The sequence below is a fragment of the Phasianus colchicus genome, chromosome 15 (genome assembly GCF_987193195.1).
Source record: "Phasianus colchicus chromosome 15, bPhaCol1.hap1.1, whole genome shotgun sequence".
In the NCBI taxonomy this organism is placed as follows: domain Eukaryota; kingdom Metazoa; phylum Chordata; class Aves; order Galliformes; family Phasianidae; genus Phasianus; species Phasianus colchicus.
Genome location: NC_143450.1, coordinates 9,961,792 through 9,983,497, shown reverse-complemented (window position 1 = coordinate 9,983,497; position 21,706 = coordinate 9,961,792). Strand labels below are relative to the sequence as shown.

The 21,706-nt window shown below is 42.4% G+C and overlaps 2 protein-coding genes across 3 annotated transcripts in view; both read right to left on the bottom strand.

The window, feature by feature from the left end:
• Positions 1 to 372, bottom strand: part of NSG2 (neuronal vesicle trafficking associated 2) — a 36,191-nt gene extending 35,819 nt beyond the window's left edge. Inside the window, exon 1 of the mRNA XM_031598110.2 lies at positions 163 to 372. The gene's annotated coding sequence lies outside the window, so the exon portion shown is untranslated. The remainder of the gene's footprint in view (positions 1 to 162) is intronic.
• Positions 373 to 7,621: 7,249 nt separating this feature from the next.
• On the bottom strand, positions 7,622 to 21,416 carry C15H5orf47 (chromosome 15 C5orf47 homolog). 2 transcript variants are annotated; one of them, XM_090150599.1, is made up of 5 exons: positions 21,230 to 21,416; positions 19,871 to 19,925; positions 12,438 to 12,540; positions 9,780 to 9,825; positions 7,622 to 8,810 (listed from the first exon to the last, which is right to left on the bottom strand). In XM_090150599.1, exons 1-5 carry the CDS (start codon positions 21,283 to 21,285, stop codon positions 8,747 to 8,749), a joined length of 324 nt encoding a protein of 107 aa, XP_090006725.1. In that variant the 5' UTR covers positions 21,286 to 21,416; the 3' UTR covers positions 7,622 to 8,746. The 2 variants fall into 2 exon arrangements, with proteins under 2 accessions (XP_090006725.1, XP_031453969.2); XM_031598109.2 differs by lacking the exons at positions 19,871 to 19,925; positions 21,230 to 21,416 and adding exons at positions 14,056 to 14,144; positions 15,839 to 16,412.
• Positions 21,417 to 21,706: the final 290 nt, after the last annotated feature.

The window sequence follows — 21,706 nt, the reverse complement described above, 5'->3', positions numbered from 1 at the left end:
CCCTCGGCAGCACCGTCCGCCCCAAATCCTGCCCCATCCCTATGACCGACGCTCCCTTCCCGCCGCGCACCCGCACCCGGGTGCATTCCGTGCTCCCGCACCCTCCCCGATTTCCCGCAGCCCCAGGGGTCGCCCCTCCCGCCGCCCCCAGCCCCTACTTACTGCAAACCACGCGGTCACTGGCGGCGGCTCGGCGCGGGGGCGGGAAGGTTCCTCTTAATTTTCACTCGCCACAAGGAAATAAATGCGACGGGGGAGCGGGCGGCCGCCGCGTGCCGGCGGTGCTGAAGGGACAGCGCTGCGCGCGGCTGCGGCTCCGCAAGCGCGACTGAGGGCGGGCGCGGGCGGCTGCTCCCACCTCCCTCCTCCCGCCGCCGCCGCCGCCCGCCGCGAGCGCGCCCCCGCGCGGCCTCGGGCACCCCCTGGCGTTCCCGCCGCGCACGGCCGCGCGCCCCGGCGCCCCCTGCAGGCAGCAGCGGGAAGCGGGGGCTGCGAGGTGCCCTTTGGGTTCAGCTCGAGACCCTACAAGATTTTCACTGAGATTACACCTCCTGCAGACCCGCCAAGAACAGATTCCTACGTATAAAGGCGGCAGAGCGTATTCCCAAAGAGAGAGGAAAATGTGGGATCGTAGAGTCTGTCATACACTCATAGGATCAGTAAGGCTGGAAAAGGTCATCCAGTCCATCTGTGGATCCAATCGTAATTCATCACGGATTACGCTCTGTGGGTCTGAAGAGGCAAATCAAACCCACTCACTAATAAGGATTATGACATTGTGCCAATTTAATCAATAACTTACGACTGTACTGATACCAAAAGTCAACCAATCATTGCTCATCCAGGATAGGATCTGTGTAAATACATCATAGAATCATTAAGTTTGGAAAAGTCCATTAAGATCATCTCATCCAGCCCCAACCCATCCCCACCAGTACTGCTCGCTGTGCCACACACACACTGTTCTTGAACACCTCCAGGGCAGTGACTTCACCACCTCCCCGGGCAACCTGTGCCAACACCTTGTCAGAACCAACACGTTATAAACCCTAAAAGCCCTTTGCTCACGCTGTGTGCAGAGATGAATGTCACGTTGGCCATTTGGCTCTGATCTTTAGGGCATTGAACACACAGAGGTTGTAAGAAAATCTGACAGCACAAAATGCAGATGATGAAGGAGCCCAATCTTGTCCTAGACATTGTCAGCACTGCAGATTCTATTCCAACCCTTAAAGAGCTCTGCAGGTGCACTGGAGTAAGCTCCTATCAGACCACCCCATATCATTCATGCACCCCATCCCTCAGACTAGCGGAAATCTCTACGGAGTGCCCACTTCAACTGGAAGGGCTGATCCTCACAATTCACTCAGCCTTTTTCCATATGACAGATTAAAAAACAAAACAAACAAAAAAAAAACCGCAGCAACAGCTCTTTCCCCAACATTCATTACATTACAGATTATACCACGTGAAGTGATTTGACTATCCAAAGAGTCACAGCCTGTGCAGTTACCTTCTACTGAATGCGTACATTTGAACTACTCTGGCTCCTCTCTCAGCAAAAGTGCTGTTTTCAATTGAGGGATTGGGAAATACTACCAAAAAAATGCAAAGGAAACAATTGCACTGTAACTCCACAGAAATGGCATGGTGCTTCTCTATCTTTATCTGGCAATTACAAAGGGGCATGAGAGTACTTTGTTGAAAAGCAAAATGATGCTTTTCATAGCTTGAAAATGTGCACCATGACATGAAAACCAAACTATTTTTATGCACGTCAACATCAGTAATGAATGTTCTGCTGTCCAAATACCATCCTAGCAACAAGGAGATAGATCCTCTTACTTAAAAAAATGTCTTAAGCAACAACTTTTGCAAACACAGTCACTTTGTATCTCCAGAATCACTTGTGCAAACCCATGGGAATTACAGTTGCACCATGAAAAATGAAGTTGCAAGTAAGGCACCTGCTTGTTTAGCTTGTCTACTTCCATGGATGCAGTGATATGCCTGCAGAATGTAATGTATTGCCTTCAGTTGGTTATACCTGAATACTCTTCTGCATAACATAGCTTAGCAGCGATGAGGGGAATCCCACACCTTCCTGTGCATTACTTCCACTGCTAAATACTTTCCATGTAGCTGCAAATCTGATAACTAAACAGAACTCAATTCTGCTGGGGATACTCTGTATAACCCAGAGAACACAGATCAGTCTGCCAGCACTCACGCACTGGCAGTTAGAGCCACGTTATCACTTGGAGAATCCCAGCAGGAAGACCTGCGATAAGTGAGCAGATGCAGTTTCTACCTTACGACTTTATGAGCACATTTCAAGCAGTGTCTTTTGGTGGCACCAACTGAGAATGTTGGCAAAGCAGCAGAGTGAGGTATGCAGGGAGATACCATATCCCTCAAAGCTGCCCCTTGCATGACATCCTCAACTGCCATTTTTTTTCTCTGTGAGACTGAACCATCCCTGTAACTACTTCAGGTCATACGCTCGATTTCAATTTGAAAATACCTCTTTGCCAAATGCCAGCTTCACAGGCAGACACAAACTCCCAGCAGTAAGTAAAAGCAGGGTGCTTTATGGAAAACTACGCGTGCTTAAAGTTGCTAGCAAGATCCTAAAAGAGAACATTCTCTACAGACAGCATGAAAGTAAACCCAAGTGAACACGACAAGTGAATTCGCTCTTACGGAACGAACACAGAGTCTGACATTTCCACCCACACAGAGCAGATCAGTGATGGCAATAAGACAAAGCAGCAGTGTGAGCAACATGAGGCTCCAGAGGAATAAAAAACACATGCCTTCTGTCAACAAAAATATATGCTTCTCTCGATTATTTTAATAAGCCTCCCGTGATGTATTATTTTCTATTTCCAGTTAAATCGAAGTGGAATTAATGTTTTCATTACCAGTTTACACTGAGGATTATTGTCTGTCTTTAAGAGTCAGACTATTAGCAGCAAGGTTTGAGAAGAACATCTCACTGTATTCAAGAATTCTGCAACTTGTAAACAAAATGTCAGTCCCTCCGAGTCTGAACATAGAAATCAACAGCTCTTCAATGCTCATGAACATTATTTTCTGTATTTGCTCCACGATCTGTGAAATTCTTGTTCTCATTATCTCTCTTCATCAAATATATTTCCTCCACACTGTGCATTTTCCTTGCAGTGTTCTTGTAAATTATTGCAGGTAACACTGTTTTTATCTGTTTTCAAACGCTGAAGAAGTGGTGTTAGGCACTCAATAGAAGTATATGAAAACAGATGGGCAGGCTGAAATTATCGAGCTGAGAAACTGCAAAACTTAAAGGCACACCATGAAGATAGTCTCAGGAAACCAGGGCTGCAGAGGCAGGGCAATGCTAGAACACCAGTCACCTCGGGCTCTTCCAATGAAACATCAGGTTTGTTTCTCAGACATTCCCATTAACTCATTTCAAAATGAATCCGAAAAAGCACTTACAACCACTGAGAGAGCTCAAGAGGAGCTTGAGGAGACATTCAGGAGACAGCTCAAGGCAAACTCAGCCCTGATTTGAGTCATCTGACTCAAGAAACCTATGCAGTCACAAATTCACATCCAAGTTCTCCTCTAGACAACACCATATTGTGATAGAAAGTAACATTTAGAGCACATCAACATGGAAATCAATCTCACCATATCAACTGAAATCCCAAGTAGACCTGATGAGATTATACCAGGGCAAGTCTCAGTGCCCAGCCATGCTCTAAGCTGCTCCTCATTTCATGTCCCTGTTGTTCTGCTCAGTCTGGGCTGACAGATTGAAGCGAGAAGTTCGTGTGCATTCTTTTCCTTGGGAGATCCTTCCCTGGACAAATTAGCATCACAGTCAAGAATTTTTACCCTGTATGGAATTCAATAAATTTTAAATATGAAAGGGTGGAAAAAGTGATCACAGGTATTTCAAGTTTGGTTTAAGTACTTGTAGATTTTGCTATGGAGATCATCCATTATGCAGAATTCCATCAGCAATGCTGACTTCCCTTCAAACATCCATTGGGAACAAGAAAATAAGCATACAGCAGAACAGGAAAAAAAAATGCTATGTTAATTAAGCATTCATTTCAAAATACAAGAGTTTGCAAAGATTCTGGAGGAAAGGGAGCATTGATCAGTGCCTTAATGAACCTGCATGCAATAAATTTCACACATTCACAGCACGAACACACTCTTGTCATGATCTCTGGTAAGACTACAGTAATCAGACATATTCATAAGCAGCCCAGCAACATTTAGAATTCAACAAAATCTCTCAGCTGAGACACGTGTGAGCCTACAGTTTAGAGCAAGAAGTAGAGAATCTCTCACTGATAGGCCCCTGCGCAGAAGAGGCAATATAGTCTGTCCTAAAAGGTACCACAGACAACGGGAGGTTCAAGTATACAGCATCTTCCAGGAGGTTTTTCTCCTATCTCTGCATCTAGGCATACTCCCATTTAATTTACAGCCTCCATATTTTTTTCCACTAACAAATGAAGCTGCAGCACCTCCATTTTCACTAGCTACAAGGCAAGCAGAAAAACTTTCCAATATATATATATATATATATATATATTTTTTTTTTTTTTTCCATCAGATGTCCGTGATGCTGTCAATGACAACAGAAGAGCTTCCCATGAACATTTGTTAAAATTCACTGTGGCCTTCATATACTTAAGATGGTAGGTTCATCTGCTACTTCCATTTGCTGGAAATGCTATTATGCTGCACTCATTGTAGTATGGTCTCTTCAATTTTTATGCAAATATCTATCATCACAGTTATATAAGTGCTTATGCAATGAAAATATACATAATACACAAACCTGTCACTGAGTGTTATTTAAAAGAGCTATAAATCAAAGTTGTATCCTGTTTGGTTTTATATTTAAGGATCTACTGCACACAAACATAAAATGTCAGTTCTGCACAAAATTTGTTTTAAGTCCCCTTCTTCCCCCAAAGAATAGAATTGAATTGTCTGCTGAAGGCTATTCTTTAGTCAGAGGCCATGGAAAATTGTATTAGATGTTTTGAAGTTAAAACATGAACATCAACTACCAGCAAGGGCCCTAAGGACAAAGACATTTACTGGTATAAATGTTCAGTGAACACAAAGGTCATCTTATTCTTTCCCGAAATCTGGCCATGGTTGAAGCTTCACATCCTGCTCTCAACTTTTCTCAAGAGTTGAAATCTTTCTATGGAAGGAAATAGCAGTGAAATACGATTAGCCTTGGTGATGGCCAAGTTATAACCTCACAGGCCATAGGATTGCAGAATCACTGCTGTTAGGGCAGCAGAATCTGATTCATCTCAACACCAGAGCAGATGGGGCACGAGTAGAAGAGCTGCCTGGCAAGCCAAGCCTCCAGTTTGCAGGAAATGTGTTTTTATCTGAACTGGTGGCTTTGTTCCAAATCAGGCAGGAAACAAACTCCTCTGAAAATGCCCACAAACTGGAAATTCCCCAGAAAGGTCACTTCAAGAATACCAAAACACTTCCAAAACACAGATCCCCAAGTTCCTGAGCCTCAGCTGATCAGTGACACTGCCTCTGACAGCAGCAGCTCAGCACCGTAGCAGTGAGAGCACCCAGGACTCAGCGCAGCCCTGTCACTGAGGTCTGCCCAGGGAAGCTGCCCAAAGTCACAGCTCCTCATCAGGCCTGCCTCTGGCCAAGCCTCCTAGCACTTCCAGGCATGGAAATCAAAGTGGAGATCAAACTCCCAGGATTTTCCAGTAGTTTGGAAGTGGCAACCTAACAGCATGGGCTAGAGTTTCAAGCCCTCTAGTCTTGGTGTCTCTGGGCAGACATGAGAGGCTTCAGCTCAAGATGACAGACAAGAAATGCTCCAGGAGCCAGGGGACCTCGATTTGGAAAGAACTCACCAAGTTGGAAAACTTGCAATCAAAATATTTCAGTCCGAGCAAATGTGCTACTTCCCATTAAACTTTGTTTTACCAGTAAATTTCTAACTGAAGACCTTACTCTCCACCACTTAGTTTCCTACAGAGTCATCTGTATTTATGAAAACATGGTACAAAACAATGGCTTTTCAGACCAGCACTGAGATCTTGAGACAAAATCTGGCACTGGTGCTTACTGATAGAGGAATTCAGCAGCAATGCCTCCAGCTACTCAGCCAGCTCCAGCTGCTCCCTCCCACCTCGATACCACAACGTACCTCCTCAGATCTCTGGCAGCTGTTCACAGGGCTGAGCTGAAAGGATTGTTCTTGAACTTTCCAAATATGCTCGTTTTTGTTCTGTGTAGAAAGGTAAATTATGTCCAGAGAAAAAAAGGTTGCAGAGCAAAGAAACATCATGACCTCTATATTTCGCACATCTGCTTCGGTTCACACTCCAAGTGAGATTTGTTATTAAAAACTTCAGGTAACTGGTATGTGTTCTGAAGAATGTGAAAGAACAACACTGCTACCCAGGACCCACAGCAGGATGGAATTACACTTGCTTTTGCTTCTGTGGTGATGATTAAAAACTTCAGAGAAGGGTCAGCTGCTTGATGGATCTCAAGTGAACGATCTAGTGCCCTGAGGTTCCCTTATTTATTTCTGATTCCTTTTAATAAAGAGATTTTAAATAAAGTTCTTCCTGTATAAACAGTTCATTTTTTTCCATGCCACTTACTCAGATCATTATAAGCATATTTTAACACAACACAGCAATTATTTTCTTTTTTGCAGTTTTTACCTAAGTGATCATAGGAAGGAAAAAAAAATCCATTGCAACAGGGATCTGAGAGGATGGTGACAGTGTACATGTCAGCTGGATTTCTTCATACATCCTGAGCTCAATTCTTCTCTAAGTTGGTTTCTCAATAGCTTAACTGCTCTGACTGCCACTGTTCACAACAGTACCTTAGAAAGCTGGTCACTGCGACAGAAAGCTAGAGAAAGAGCTAGAAACTAAGTCCAGAAAAATTAGAAATCATGCAAAGAGCTGGAAATAGAACCTAAACCAGCAGGTATCTTCCTGTCCTGCTGCATTAGCTGATTTGTCCCACGGTGATTTCAAACATAAGATCCCTTTCAAAGTAACACCAATCAGAAGTTCTTTTCTATAAGCAGAGCCCAACCAATTAATTATATTGTCAGCACCACAGAGTTTTTGAGAGGGTGTTTCTGGCCCCTGCCTGCACTATCACACACCTCCCAGGCTGGGAAGCACTGCTGCTCACCACCTCCTCCAGACATGGGCCATAATCTTGAGTGAGCTGGAAGTGGGGTGAAGGCAGAACAAGGGCATGTTGGAAAAGGGCTAAAATAAGTAGGTAAGATGACAGATGTTAACAAATATAAAGTCATACGGCATATTAATGCTACATAGGCTTTCTCCTCAAATCACCCACCACACCTGGATGAAAAAGCTGCAGCGCAGCAGAAGCACTAAAGCTTCATTTCCAGGGCCAATTCCATCTGTGTGAGTAAGGGGACAAGATGCAGCTTAGAAGGAAGGAAACATCAGAGCAGCAACTCTACGATTTACAGTCTGTGTCTATAAAGTACTCCTCATGCAAACATTACACTGACAGAACTGGAGGACTATGTCTGTTATTTAATAAATAAATAAATTCACGCAACTCCAAACACGAATTTTGAAAATACCAAAGAACTGTGACATTTTTGCTCTGCCAGAAAAATGATCATGTCTTGATTGAATACTTTGCTTTCTCACTTCCTTTTACAAGCTGAAATGTCAGCTATTTCAAGTCAAATCAGAATATTCAACTGCAAATCAGAAAAAAAAAACCACACCTTGATGCCAGAACTGTTGTCAGGAGGACACATGTCATTTACACATTTGCAGTTGTGCTGTTAAGTAAACAGAGATTAAACCCTTCCAAATGCTTTGCTGCTTAATGACACAATCACTGGCATGTTATTAAAGCTCAACACTCTGACATTCCAGTCACCATGTCTGCAAACAGTAAGACATTATGCAATGAGAAAACCACCCTTTTACTGAAACCAATGATGTCTAATTGTGACAGGTGAATGTTTTATCTATGAAGTTTGTGTACACACTATTTGTATGCAGTCTTTGTGTTCCATGTACGCAATTTGCTAGTTTAGAAGGTTTTAACAGTCAGGAGTCCAAGTGTAAAACTCCAAAACAGAAGAAAATGATACTGTGTTAATGAAGTCAGCTAGGTAAATGCCTTCTGGTTATGATGATATCATTATGGGCCTCATGATGAACAGTGAGGCGGAAAACATTCACCTGGTTTTAAATTCAAAATATTTGCTGAGATTCATGTCTAAATGGATGAATGAGCAGAAAGGTAATTGTGTGTTATTTTAATATAACAAAATCAAAATTATTCAAATCACTAAGAACAAAAGTGTTTCCATACACTGCGTGGGGTTCTGCTTTACTGAATTTATGTTTATGGTTCTGACAGGCTACAAAAAAAAAACAATAAAATAGACATCAACACTAAATGTGCATCTTTATTCTTTTACAAGCAAACTGTCACAATACTATACTCACTAAAAAGCTTTCAAAAACTAATAACTAAGTGAAATATCAGACTTAATGACTTCAAATATCTTGCAAGAAGCTATTTAAGCCACTTTAAAAACAAACCTATTGAACAGCAGAAACATATATGCCAAGCAAACAACAGAGAAACAGTGTTCGTCTAAATCATTTGTGGTCTTCTCACTAATTTTAGTAAGATCTAGATGAAAACAATTTCAGTAGTTTTATATTTCCTTTTGGCCTGAATCTTCCTTTATTTTCTTACTACACCCAACCAAAGATGGACTCCTAGAGAAAAAGAGATGACAAAAGTGAACTGGTACGTTATCTTTGACAGAAAAAAGAAAGTTAGATGTGAAGCGTGACAAACAGACTCTGTTCAGATCCTCAGGCACACATCACATGTATAGGCAGCACAGAGAGGGAGCACTTCACTACATGCAGGAGATTGCTATAAGGGGCCAGCTAGAGCTCATGAGAAGCTTCCACAGCACCTAAGTGAAAGGACAGCCTTACACTAGTGTTCCTCCTTCCCCAAGCTGTTAAGCCCACTCTTCCCACTCAGCCTCTCCCCAGAACAGACCTACGTGTTTCTTTTGGTAGTGTTCTCAATGCCAACTACCAGCACTGCTCACTGGATCACAGAAAAAAAGTTTTATAGCCATAGCTAAAATGTGAAAACACACGAGCATGCAAGCCTACACATTAAACATTTCCTAAATGCTGTACCTTTCTGTCCTCTGCAGACAGTGCGTGTCCCCTCTAGTATTTGCAAAGGGCAAACAAACGCATGCATGTATTTGAATGCTGACACCATATGGACATTGACCTGGGTTTTTAAACATGCTGTGATTAATCTTTTGGGGTTAAAAGAGAAAGACTGTGTGATGAAATATTTCCTCACTCCAGTGAGAAAGCCATGGATAAGCTGCAGAGGAGAGAAAGCAAACAGCCCTAGTAGCAGACTTGGTCTAGAGCAATAAGGGCAGTCATTAGCACAACAAGCACAAAGAACTGACGGGCAGGAACACGGACTGTGCCTTTGTAAGGGAAAACCCACTTCCCTGTGCTGGGGTGCATACAACCCTTCCTGCTGAGCACATACTGCTCAAAATCTTGGAAAACAAATGAGGCAAACATCATTAATAATGAAGTGTAAGGCTGGCACTTATTAGTAACAGTAAAAAATATCAGTGCATCTTTTTTGAATATTTTGCTTATTATTTAATCTTGCTTGGCAATTGACCCCATACATACCCTGTCCAGGGGGAACCCTTCTGTGAACTTTGGTTCGCATCATTGCCTGTGGGATAACATCAGTTGGAGACACATCAGCATTTTCACTGAACTCAACCTAATCTTGCAGCATTCCAGAGATTAAATAGATAGCATTAATAGTCTCATGGATCGTTTCCCTCAAAATAATTTATTAATAGAGGCAATAAAAAGCAGCATTAATTTTCTAGATCTATTAATCCAGAAAAAAAATGATGCAAATTTATTCAGATTTCTTGATCCCTATCTAAAAGTCTGCCAGAATTATTTCCTTTGCTTCTCACTCAATCAAGCATTCAGAACAATAGGAGACTTATCTCCATGATTTGGTGTTAGAAAGAAGGTGTTAGAATTGATGGTTTCCAGCTAAAAAGAGCTTGATAGTAGATTCTCAATTAAAGCTCCTGAAAAATGAGGTACAATCATAATTAAAGACACAAGAAATGTTTGGTTGTTTTTTTTTTTAATTTTGTTTTTGTTGTGTTTTTGTTTGGTCTTGGGGTGTTTGGTTGGTTGTTTTTTCTTCTTGTTTGTTGGGTGATTTTTTTTTTTTGCCTTTTTTTTAAAAAAAAAAAAAACTTCTTTGGGGCTTTGTTAAAAGAGTTAGTAGAGATCACATAGAAAGGTAATATTTTCCCTCCAGATGACAAAAATAAATGAGTATTTGAAAACGAGAATGGGCTCAGTCCTGTCTGCTCAGTCCCATGATAAATACAAGCTCAACAAGGGAGCACATTGCATATGCATAAAAACCAGAAAAGCAAATCAGCAACCAGAGCATTGAGATGGTAAATCCAAAGAGATTTTGTATTAGTAGCATTCTCTTTTTTTTTTTTTTTTTTTTTTAATAATAGGTTGAAATCTTGGAGGCAATCACATATTAAAGATTTCTACTCCTTTTTCCCGTCTCCTATTCTCCTTTTGCTTAAAAGCACGGAAATACAAACCCTAGAAGACATTTTTTTCTTTATTGACTGCTAAATCCTACATACACATTAACATCTGTGCACTAAGGTTTTGCAGAGATACAGGCTATAGCACAAAGCGCATAGAAGCTGCTGGATCAAAAACCTTTAAGTTAGGTAGAGAAGCACAGTTTTACAATGGCTTCTGCAAAAGGTTTATCAAGGGATAACATCCCAGATATCTCTTGTGAAAGGCTCCTGTCTGACCCAGGCAAACCTCCCCTGGCTGGGAGGAACCACTGAGTTCAGGTGGAAGGGTACCCACCCCCCCTCCATGGAGTCCTTGGTGCAGCTACTTACTTGTGCAAGCATGAGACAGATACGTTAGGATTGCCTTTAATTGGTGTCTCTAATCACCACAAACAAATGAGCAGTAATATGGATGAACCGTAGAGCATATAGAGAAGCAGAGAGAGAGCATTCTAAACAACAGAGACAACAGGCTAAAGATTACCACAGCAGAGAAATAGTTCAGATGAGACAGATTTCATAGGCTGGACTTGAGCAGCTTGAGAGAGAACTAGGTAGAAAATTTGACAAAGGCCAATGGAATTATAAAGTATACAATAGCACATAATTAATATACTGCATCTTGTAATAGCAGAATTAATCAGAAATTGGCTTTTAAGCAAACAGAAGTGTTTTCCCACATGATGGTGAATATTTTCAGAATAACTGCAGATGTTGTGGAGTTTCCTCTATTATTCCAACAACATCTACAGTTGGTTGCACAGGACAGGCCACTGGGTTAGAAAGATTTCTGTTCTGAACCAGAAATGTACTTCTGTTATTCTTATGAAGGTGAATGTTGAGGGAGCAATGTAACTTTCATGAAAACTGGCAGGAATTGACATATGTTTTGGCACATAACTCTTAACATGCATGCTTGCGGAGAACTTCTATCAGCCCAAATGTAAACTAAGCACAAGTACTGCACGTGAAGACTGTTTTTAATTTACCTTGTAACTTTTCATGGATTAGTATATTCTCTATCCTAAAAATTCATCAGACTACGAGGCCAGAAACTCCAATTAGATTTGTGAGTGTACACTGCATTATCTTAAATTGTGCAGCAACTACAATATCTCTAATTGAAGCTGTCTCAGGGCAGAGCACCACTTTTAATTCCCTAGCCTTCTACCTAGGAATAACTGTAATATGGAATAACTGCATTCAGGGCACAGTGTGAGGACAGGTTTGATAGTTATGTTAAATTGTATTACAGTTACCTTTGGGGAGCATCTAATTTATTTATTGCCAGTATGAAACCAACTACCATTTTCCACTTTACCAATGTGAAGAAATAAATTATTATTCATCCAAGTGCTGCCTTAGGTCAGTCTGAGAACAATAGTTTAATTATATATTTAATGTGTCCAGAAAAAATTGCAGACATTGTGTTCATATTTTTAATCTTATAGACTACAAAGAACACACTTCCCATCCTTCTTGCAGTCATACACTTTTTCATAGAACCTTCAATTAAACTCAAGTCAATCAAATGAGGCTAGAAGCATTTAAAGGATGCAATGAATTCCATAATTTGTGATCTGTAAAGCATTTTACCCAAAATAAACAGCTTAACGAACTTCAAACCTAGACACCTTGAGTCAAAGGACTTGCATCAATAACTTGTATTCTCTAGTATAACAAATATTATCAGTTTATTATTTACCTTCTCCACTGAACTGACTGCAAGTCAACAGTCGATGTCGGAACTTTTCATTTTCTTCAAGCATTTTTGAAATTACTTTCCAGACTTTAAGCCAGACTTTGGACTGAAAGACAAAAATGAATTTTCTCAATGAAGCATATAAAAAGTTTGTGTAAAAACATCTCTCGTGTTGCAGAACTTTGAACTCTTCAGCATGACTATGAAGTCTTGCTGTTTTTCTGGTGAAGGATTGGGGGGGAGGAAGGGGAAGAAGGGGGAGAAATGTGACATCAAGGGAGAAAATTGAAGGAAGGATAAATCAGTGGGATATACTGGAAGAGTCATCTCAATTTAAAAGACAACAAACTTGGAATTACTATGTGCTTTCCCACATGAGATATCACTCAAGGCTACTTCCTTGCCTAGCATTCCTTTCTATCCAGGACTTGTGAACTGCCCATGTAGATAAGAGCTTATGAAAACCTGTGCAGAGACATTAAATTCTCCCCAAAGTCATTCAAAATGGGAGAAAAATTAGAATAATACAGAATTGCTCATTTTTTCTGGAGAGCAAGAACTTTCCCGTCTAATTCCACACCAGCAGTGTAATTCAGATCCCGTGGTTAGATTCCAGCATAGCGATGGCACTGGCCTATCTCATATCAAGTTGGTATTAATCTGTTTCATAGATGCTGAAGACTTTTATTTTAGAGGCATAAAAATACATCTATAGTGGGTTTATTTCAAACACACATTAAAAATACTAATTTGGAACTGTTGACAATGGCATTCAGACAAAGAGGCAGACTAACAAATACAAATGGATGTTAACACGCTAACGTTATGACTTTTGCTGGACCCCATCTGTGAAACTAGTTTAAATCTAAAGGTAATTCCTCTCTCATGGACATTTATTACTAAAACATAATGCATTTTCCTCGTTCTTTTTGAAGACTATTTAATGTACTAGAAGAGTGATATTACAGTATGTTATTAGCTGTTCCTCTGAAGTCCGTAATATTTTTCTGGTTTTAAATCAAGTATCTGTGACATTACTATATTAGAGTCTAGCTGATTACTTGTACCTAACACATTACAAAATCTCATCATGAGTTACTCTTTTAACAAATGTGCCTTTGTAAATTTCAAGCATTTGTTGAACTACTGAACAGGAACAGAAATACGTTTGAGAAACAGAAAGTAATTTCATATCACTGTTACTGCCATATTAATACCTATTGTTCTTGCCTTCATTTCTTCCTCACCGGTGGAACTTCTTTGCTTAAAACAAAAAGGGAAGAGGATGTGCAGAAGTTTTAACCTGCCAGGTTTCACCAAGCTAGGTGTGCAGTGCCTTGGCCACAACGCATTTCTGTACATGCTTTAAGTCAACAGAATGCTCTAAATCTTCAAGGTAAGCACATGCTTAAGTGCTTTATTGAATGAGAGCCAGAATTTTTAAAGCCCCCAGAAAGGGAAAATAATCACATTTTCCTTTTCAGTAAGTGAGGCTTTCAGTAACAGACTACCAGTTCAATCTTCTAATCTCCCTTATGATCTCGCATAGACATATACAGAACAAGCAGGAAGCTATTATCTCAAATGCAAAGGCAGCTAATTCAGCTCCCACATTTCATACCTCCTTCTTCTTTCGTTTAATTACTTTTTCAACATTTCTTGAAGGGAAGGGAAAGTCAAAGGCATCAGCCTTTTCCTCTCGAGGGTCACCTAGGAGGAGAGTTCAGAAAGCATATCCTGAGTGTTTACAATAAATCCCTGAGGAAGCTGTACTTCCCTTATCTTCCAGAGATACTTATTTTTGGTCCCAGCAGGTTACAGAACATCAGTCTTCACATTATGTTGACTATCATCTAGCTTGTTTTCTGCATTATAACCATGTGGCAAGTCTCACAAACTTCTCTGAAAAGATTTCAAAACAATACAGCTAGTGAAGACAGCAGGCTTCTGGGCTCCAGAATTCTGGACAGCGGCTTTCCAAGGAGCTGCTGGGCAAGCAGTGCAGCTGAGTGAAAGTGTGAACCATATGGGGATGCTGAACACAGTGGTGGCTGTGGGCATGTTCCCTCCTGCAGCAGGGCTGCAGGCAAACCAACATCCTGCAGGCCACCACAGCCTGCCAGTGGGAGCCATGTTGTGGGAGCCAGGCTTCCAGCTCCCAACAGCTGCCTCTGATGCGGCTGGCATCATTTAATAACAGTCCAGCAGAACTGATGCTATTAATTACAGACTAAAGTAACATTTCCCTTTGTCATCTTTAGGAAAACAGCTTTTACAGCTTTTAAGAGGAAGAAAAGATACAAAAAAAAACCAAAAACATTTGAAGATCAACAAGTTAGTAACACTCAGGACCACCACACCTTTGTCACTCAGTATTTCATAGAATCATAGAATGGCTTGGGTTGGAAGGGACTCCAAAAATCATTAAATTCCAATCCCCATACCACAGACAGGGCTACCAACCTTCAGATCTGGTACTTGACCAGATTGCCGAGGGCCCCATCCAACCTGACCTTGAACATCTCCAGGGACAGAGCATCCTCAAAGAATAAGACATTCCAGACTGGCTTTCCAGATTTGTGTAATAGAAGGACACTGAATCTTGATGTCAATTTGACACAAGCTGCTCAGTCCAGCGTGATGCCTTCTATTCTTTTCCAACTCCCAACCCCAGCTTCTCCTCCAGAAGCTGAGTCACACTCACTGTTTTCACTCTATTTCATCTTGTGCAGCAGAGTTATGTTTCATAACAGATTGCAACCAGTGGGAAACTGCTCAATCTCTTTTTCTGCACTTTAAATAATTAGAAGGCACCCACACTCATGTCCGTCCCAACTTTGTTTGGTCCCAGCCACACAGCAAGACAATTAAGAAACATCTTCAATCAGTTGCAGTGGGGAAGGAGCAAGCAGCACAGTGGTACCCTGCTTAGACAGAAATCACTTGAGAAGACAGAAAGAGCCCAGAAATAAAGCATGTAATGCAGCAGCTCTGTGCATGTGCTTAGGAGTTGGACTCTGATTCTTAAAGGCCCCTTCCAACTCGAGATGTTCTATAATTCTTAATTTTTGTCTCGTCACAGGAAAGGAATGAGGTATGCTGCTCCAGACGTGGCTACCTCACCTTGCAGGATGGTGACACAGCAGCTCAGCACAAGAGTTTGCGGTCAAAGTAATGATTTTTTCACTCACATGAGTTTAACAACATATTCCAGCTCCTCCCTAAACACCCAGTCTGCCTGAACCTGGCACATTACAAAACCTTCAGTGCTACGTTTACCTCTCAGCATACAGTCTGACTGGGTTACCACATGGCTACGGCCTGCCCCAGAGGAGGCATGGCAGAGATGTGAGTGCAGCCCACACTCCTGGGGCACAGAGTTCCCCAGGTTCAGCATCACATACCACAGTGCAGGCTGACGTGCTTCACCCCACCACAGCTCCCTGTGGCCTGCACCCCATCAGCAGCAGCCATCCTCCCAAGGTCAGCCTCTTCCCTCAGCACCCGGGCAGCCCTCTGCCCCCTTCTCCTGTCCGTGAGGCTCTGCTGGGAAAGCAGGCTCCCAGCCCCGCTCCTCTCAGCCTGCATGCAGCCCTTGTCATAGCGGATGATGGATCCACAGCGGTGGGAGCCAAAGCTGTGAATGTAAACATGCTGCACATGCAGCCTCGCCTTGCCATGGCGCGGCTCCATGCTGGCGGGCAGGCAGCTGTGCTGTGAGGTGCTGAGCACCTGGCGGGAATGCAGAGCACCCTCCTGCCCCGTCCCATCGGCCACCACTGCCCCAGTGCAGTGTCCTGGCTTGGCAATAAGAAATGGAAAGGATATGCAGTCTGAGCAGGAAGGAACAACGAGCTTAGCGCAAAGCAGGCCGTGCACCATCCAGTCACACGTGCACAAAATGGCTGCCGACAGAATTCCAGCACTTCAGGAAGCACCCTTGGTTTAATGATCTCGCTCCAAGCTGGGTATAATTCAGTTCCCTGCCAAAAAAAAAAAAAAAAAAAGAAAGAAAAGAAAATGGAGATAGTAATCTACTCCACAAAATTGCCTTTGGCCACCGTTACAGAGTCACAGAGTGGTTTGGCTTGGAAGGGACCCTGAAGACCATCTAGCACCAATCCCTCTGCCATGGCAGGGGTAGATCCCACCTTGCTAAAGGCCCATCTGACCCGGCCTTGAGCACTTCCAGAGATGGAAAACCCACAGCTTCTCTGGGCAGCCTGTGCCAACACCTCACAACCTCGCAGTAAATAATTTCTTTGTTGTCTAACCTCAGTGTACTTTCACTTAAGTTTTAGCACAATGCATGCAGTCTGAATTCATATGTTAATATATTAGATGCAACTTATTGATACAGAGGGCTCCAGGCTAAAGGCAGTGATGTATTGTCGGCCTTTGCTGCAATATTCAGAAGAGGAACTAGCAGCATCTCTTTAGTGAGAGCATTCCTACAATTTTTCTGCACTGATACCATGAGCTTCACACCAGTATACCTCAACCTAACAGCCACTCTGCCAGCGGATTGGTGGGTGCCCAGCTGCCTGGTGAGCATATAGGGAACATTAAATACATGTTGTCATTTCATCCTTCAAGCAGCAGCTGGTGGACACAGGCACTGTGTGACACCATCAGAGCGAGGAGCCCTTCCCCCAAACAGGCTCTCCATGGAAGAGTGCCTCTGCAGCACTGGGGCTAGGAGGTGACAAGCAGGTTTCTCAAAGCACTTTAAAGCATCCATCCTATTGATCTTTGCTTTAGTATTGAAACACCTCTCAATATTATTTCTCGGAGGCCATCAGAGGAGGGCGAGAGCCCTCGAGGTCTCAGGGCTGCTGCCCCTCGTCCCCTTGGCAAGGCAGGGTGCTGTGCAGAAGGACCCCACCAGATGGCAGCCTTACCTACCGAACTGGAGCCTCCAGCCCTGCAGGAACCTGCAGTGGTACGAGGAGCCAAGGGGAGGGGAAAAAAAAAAACTGTGAGAAGTATCCCAGGATTTTCAGCTATTTTATACACTGTCAGAAAATGGCAGCTTGTGTACGGACTTGAAGAAAAGGGAAATAACTTCCAGAGGCACAGCCTGACAGTTTGCCAGTTTTTTTTTTTTTCCACTTCCCAGTGATAAAAGGGCATCTTTTGCAGGCTCCAAAACATAAGGAGCAGAAAGGAAGTTGTGGATATTTAACATAACCACCAAGCTGGTCACCTCAAAAAAATAAAATAAAATCCATCAGGGACTGCCTTTCTCATTTCAAAGATTTGAGCTGACATTCTGGCCTCGTGAGTTAGCCAGTGCATCTAATTTGAGGGAATTAAGCACAGAGTGAGGTAACCAATTAAAAACTGGTCCTGCAGAGCAAACTTCATCATGTCCATTAATCACAGAGCCTGGGTAAAGAAAGCATGTCTCTTGCTGAAATACACGTCTCGTTTCACATGTCCCCCAGCACAGAAATCCAAACCTAAGCAGGACCCGTTTCAGTACATGCTCTCATTGCACTTTGCACGAACACTTGCTGCTGTATGTTCCTGAACAAGAGCCCGCCTTGCCAGCTGGCAGGCTTCTCCCTTCCTATGGCCCTTTCAGGGCATCAGAGCTGCCAAATCAGTGGTTCATTCATCTGTATTTAGGGTGTATTCTCTCACCCTATTAATACAAATGCACATCCCTTGAGACACATTTTGCCTATTTTCCACAACAGCACATTGCCAGGACTTCAATGTCAAAAGCAAATTCAGCTCAGATCCCGTTTAGAAACTACTTCTGCTGACAAAGTCAGCGCCCCAACTAAAATCTCTGAAAAATCTGCAGAACTGGGTATTTCAGCTATTTTTGCTGTTCTGCACCACCCCTTCCCAGTGTGACCAGACCAGCAGCCAGCCACTGCCTTGCTACTTCTTGTTGCTGTGAACAAACAGCTCAGCTTTTCACCACATCTTCAGCTGCGAAGGTAAAAATAGAGCAGGCATAACTCTCAGCCTGCACCTCATCACACTGCTTGTTTTGTATTCTGATGTCAGCCTCTCCAGCTCAGAACTTGCATTGTTTCCTGAATTCTATTGTTTCGGTTTTACTTCGGCCAAGCACGCATCATCTCCAGCTAATCTCAAATACCATTTTAAAATTAGATAGGTTTGGTGGTGGCACGCCTTTCAATTTACACCAGGAAGGAAGGAAGGAGCCAACAGGGCATTGCTGCGTGCACTTCTAGTGATGTATCTCATGTCACTGCCCTGCAAAAACAAAACTTGCTCTCCTTTGAGAATTGTTCTTCTATGAGGATCCTTTGCAGTGCACTACAAGGAATTATTCAACATAATTCTGGCAAGGCAGGTTGCTTATTAAATATTAACCTGATCAAATTGTGAATTCATCTGAAATATGAATTTTAACTCTCTTAACAGAGGTTTTTATGTGAGAAATATGCTAATTCTGAGAACAGCTTCAGTCAAACCTTGTTAATTATATCCTCAGCAGCAGCACAAACAATTACTGTATCTCTGTCATTCTCACAGAAGACTTGATAGGAGTTGCTGGAGTGAGGTATTCCATCAGAACGTGGTGATTTTACAGAACATATTCACTGGAGAACATTTATTAGTATAACTAGGAATCATCATCAAAACAAAACTCACTGCTTCTGGTAAATGCAAGCAAGGCATTATGCCTGCAGTTTTTGCTTACTTGTTGCATTTCTTAATTCGCAACAGATCTGACAGTTAATTATGGAAGCAACAAACCAGAGCAGCAGAGATGTAAAATGGCCAGCTGCCATTTCAACACACCTGCACTTCATATTAATGAACCCACGTATCTCAGATTGCTTTACAAACCATACACATGGGAATCACTTCATCCACACCACTCATAAGGGGAGGCATGTTTCCCCATTTATAAATAAATATTATAATATTATAAAAATATTTAGCAGACTATAAACTAAGTTTGTTACATAAAAGCCTGAGTCTCCCCTTGAGAGATTTTCAAGTCACTGAGGACATCCATAGGCCTTATAACCAAAAGCCAAGTCAACAAGACTAAAGCCTTCGGTTTGGAAGAATTTTGTGTTAAAGTATTTGAATAAAGATTCCCAATCTGAAACAAAAACATAGGGAGACTCAAAAAGGGGAAAGCAGATTTTTTATCTGCTAACACAAGAAATAAAGGGAATTCTTTCTGGGAAAGACGTGCTGTCCAGAGGTTATCACTAAAGGCAGGTTAGAATTTCTGTTTCTCTGATTTCACTTTTCCATGCAAATGTGCAAACTACTGTTATTTAATGATGGCATCCTTTGTTTCCAAAAGAGAGAGACAAAAACTTTCCCCTGGCTCTTCCAAGGGCTGCAGGCATTATAATAGTAAATGTTACAATTCTAGTTCTGGGCAACGTGCCGTAGGACCCTGTGTGAGCAAACAGATGGAAGCTTAGTCCTACCTGAGACAGAACTGCAGATTGTCTTCTCACACCGTGGAAGAATACTGGCTCAGTACTGCATATAAAAAGCAAAAAGTAATAAATCATCCTCCAAATTTAGAAGCATCCAAGGTCTTCCAAGTCCATCTGTCCCAGCACAAAAATTCGTGCTTTCTTAGCTTCAGACATCCAACACAATATCAGCCCAAAGCACGCCTGCAACCCAGTGTAACCACCAATGCACCTGTCTGCACTCACAAGACAGTCTTACCTACCTACAGCATAAATATCACTGAATATACTCTTCTCTTTAGCAGGAGGTCCCCTCTGTAACGGTAGTTGGGCCTTAGCAGAACTGTTCAGTTTACTCCCTTCCTATTCCCAAAGACTCAAGGATGCTGCCAGGAAAGGAACAGAGCAGGGCCTCTGTCTGCAGGGACTGCCAGCTCCGCACAGAAAATCGAAGCAGTGGCTGCTTTGTTCTGCCATCAGATTCCTCCAAAGACATCCCTCTGTATAAGCAACCCATGAGCAAATTTCCTTGCTACTGACTGAAGAACTGAGTTGATTGTGGCAGTGTGTACTGAGCAGCATCTGCCTGTGAACAGCTGGCTCAGCACAGCAAAGCTGGGGGCTACTGCCTGCTGCTTACAGTAATAATGTTCCTCAAATGCCTAGAAATCACATTTAACTCACTGAAAGAAAATTCAGAAATGCTTGGCAGGAACACGCTCCGTACACAAACCAGTACTGGGCACGTGCTTAAAGTGACAAGGATTGTCTTGAAAAATGACACTTCGCTAAACTGGCAACTTAATGCTTTCACATGCATATCAAGGCATCAGCGATCACTAAGCAAACTGGTCTTGGCTCATGAGTCAAAAGCAGCGAGAGATGGCAATTTCGGCTGAAAAAATGTTTTCTGAGATGTTGGACCAGAGAAAGTCGGCAGACCTTTTTTGTAATGCCTTGCTGTGTGTGTGAATTGGTAACCTCCACAGATTACAACACTGTGTTAAAAATTACTGAGGCACACAGTGAGCATGAACTGCATCTACACAGCCCGCCACAGCAGCAAAATCAACACTTTTTACTGACATGAAAAGCACCAGAACTAATGCAAAACCAAAAAAGCGTTCTCATGGTGTTGTGCTCAGAAGATTTAATTTCAGTTTTCACCACTCACCAAAATTAACTCTGAGGAAGAAAAACACGATCAAAAACACTTTTTATCTACTTCCATATTTTATAGTGTAATGCTATAACGGGGTGGAAGTGCTGCAATAATAGCAGGGTGGCAAAGCCATGGGCTGCAGCAAATAAGAACGAGCCCAAATACAGTAGCTGTGAATGGAGAAATGAAGGAAAAGAACTGCTTACCTTTGAAATGCCTCAGGTAGGCAGGGATCTCCAGCAAGAGATGTCCTCCCCTCCATTGCCAACACTTAACTGAGGTCTGGGAAAGGGTAGATCCTGGCTTCACCCCTTCTGGTCATTCAGTTGCATTGCATGCACCTGAGCTCTCCTGGGTGGGCCCTGCCTTCCCACCAGGTGCTCAATCACTGCTTCAGGCTGTGACAGCATTTCCACTACATATAGATACAAGGAGAAGTGAGAACTTTTCAAAGTTCTCAAATTCTGTGAGGGCCCCCAAACAGAATAGTACCACACTACGGTTTCCCAAGTGCCCTAAACAAGACAACTGAGAGAGCTTCCTTTAGTAATTTGAATGTGATTATTACTAAACGCTCACAATGAAAAAACTTCTGACAAGCCATACAAAAAGTCAGCAAATTAGAGTTTGGGTGTCGTGAAAGCAGACAATACCTGATAGCACTAATGAAAGCACCAAGTTTC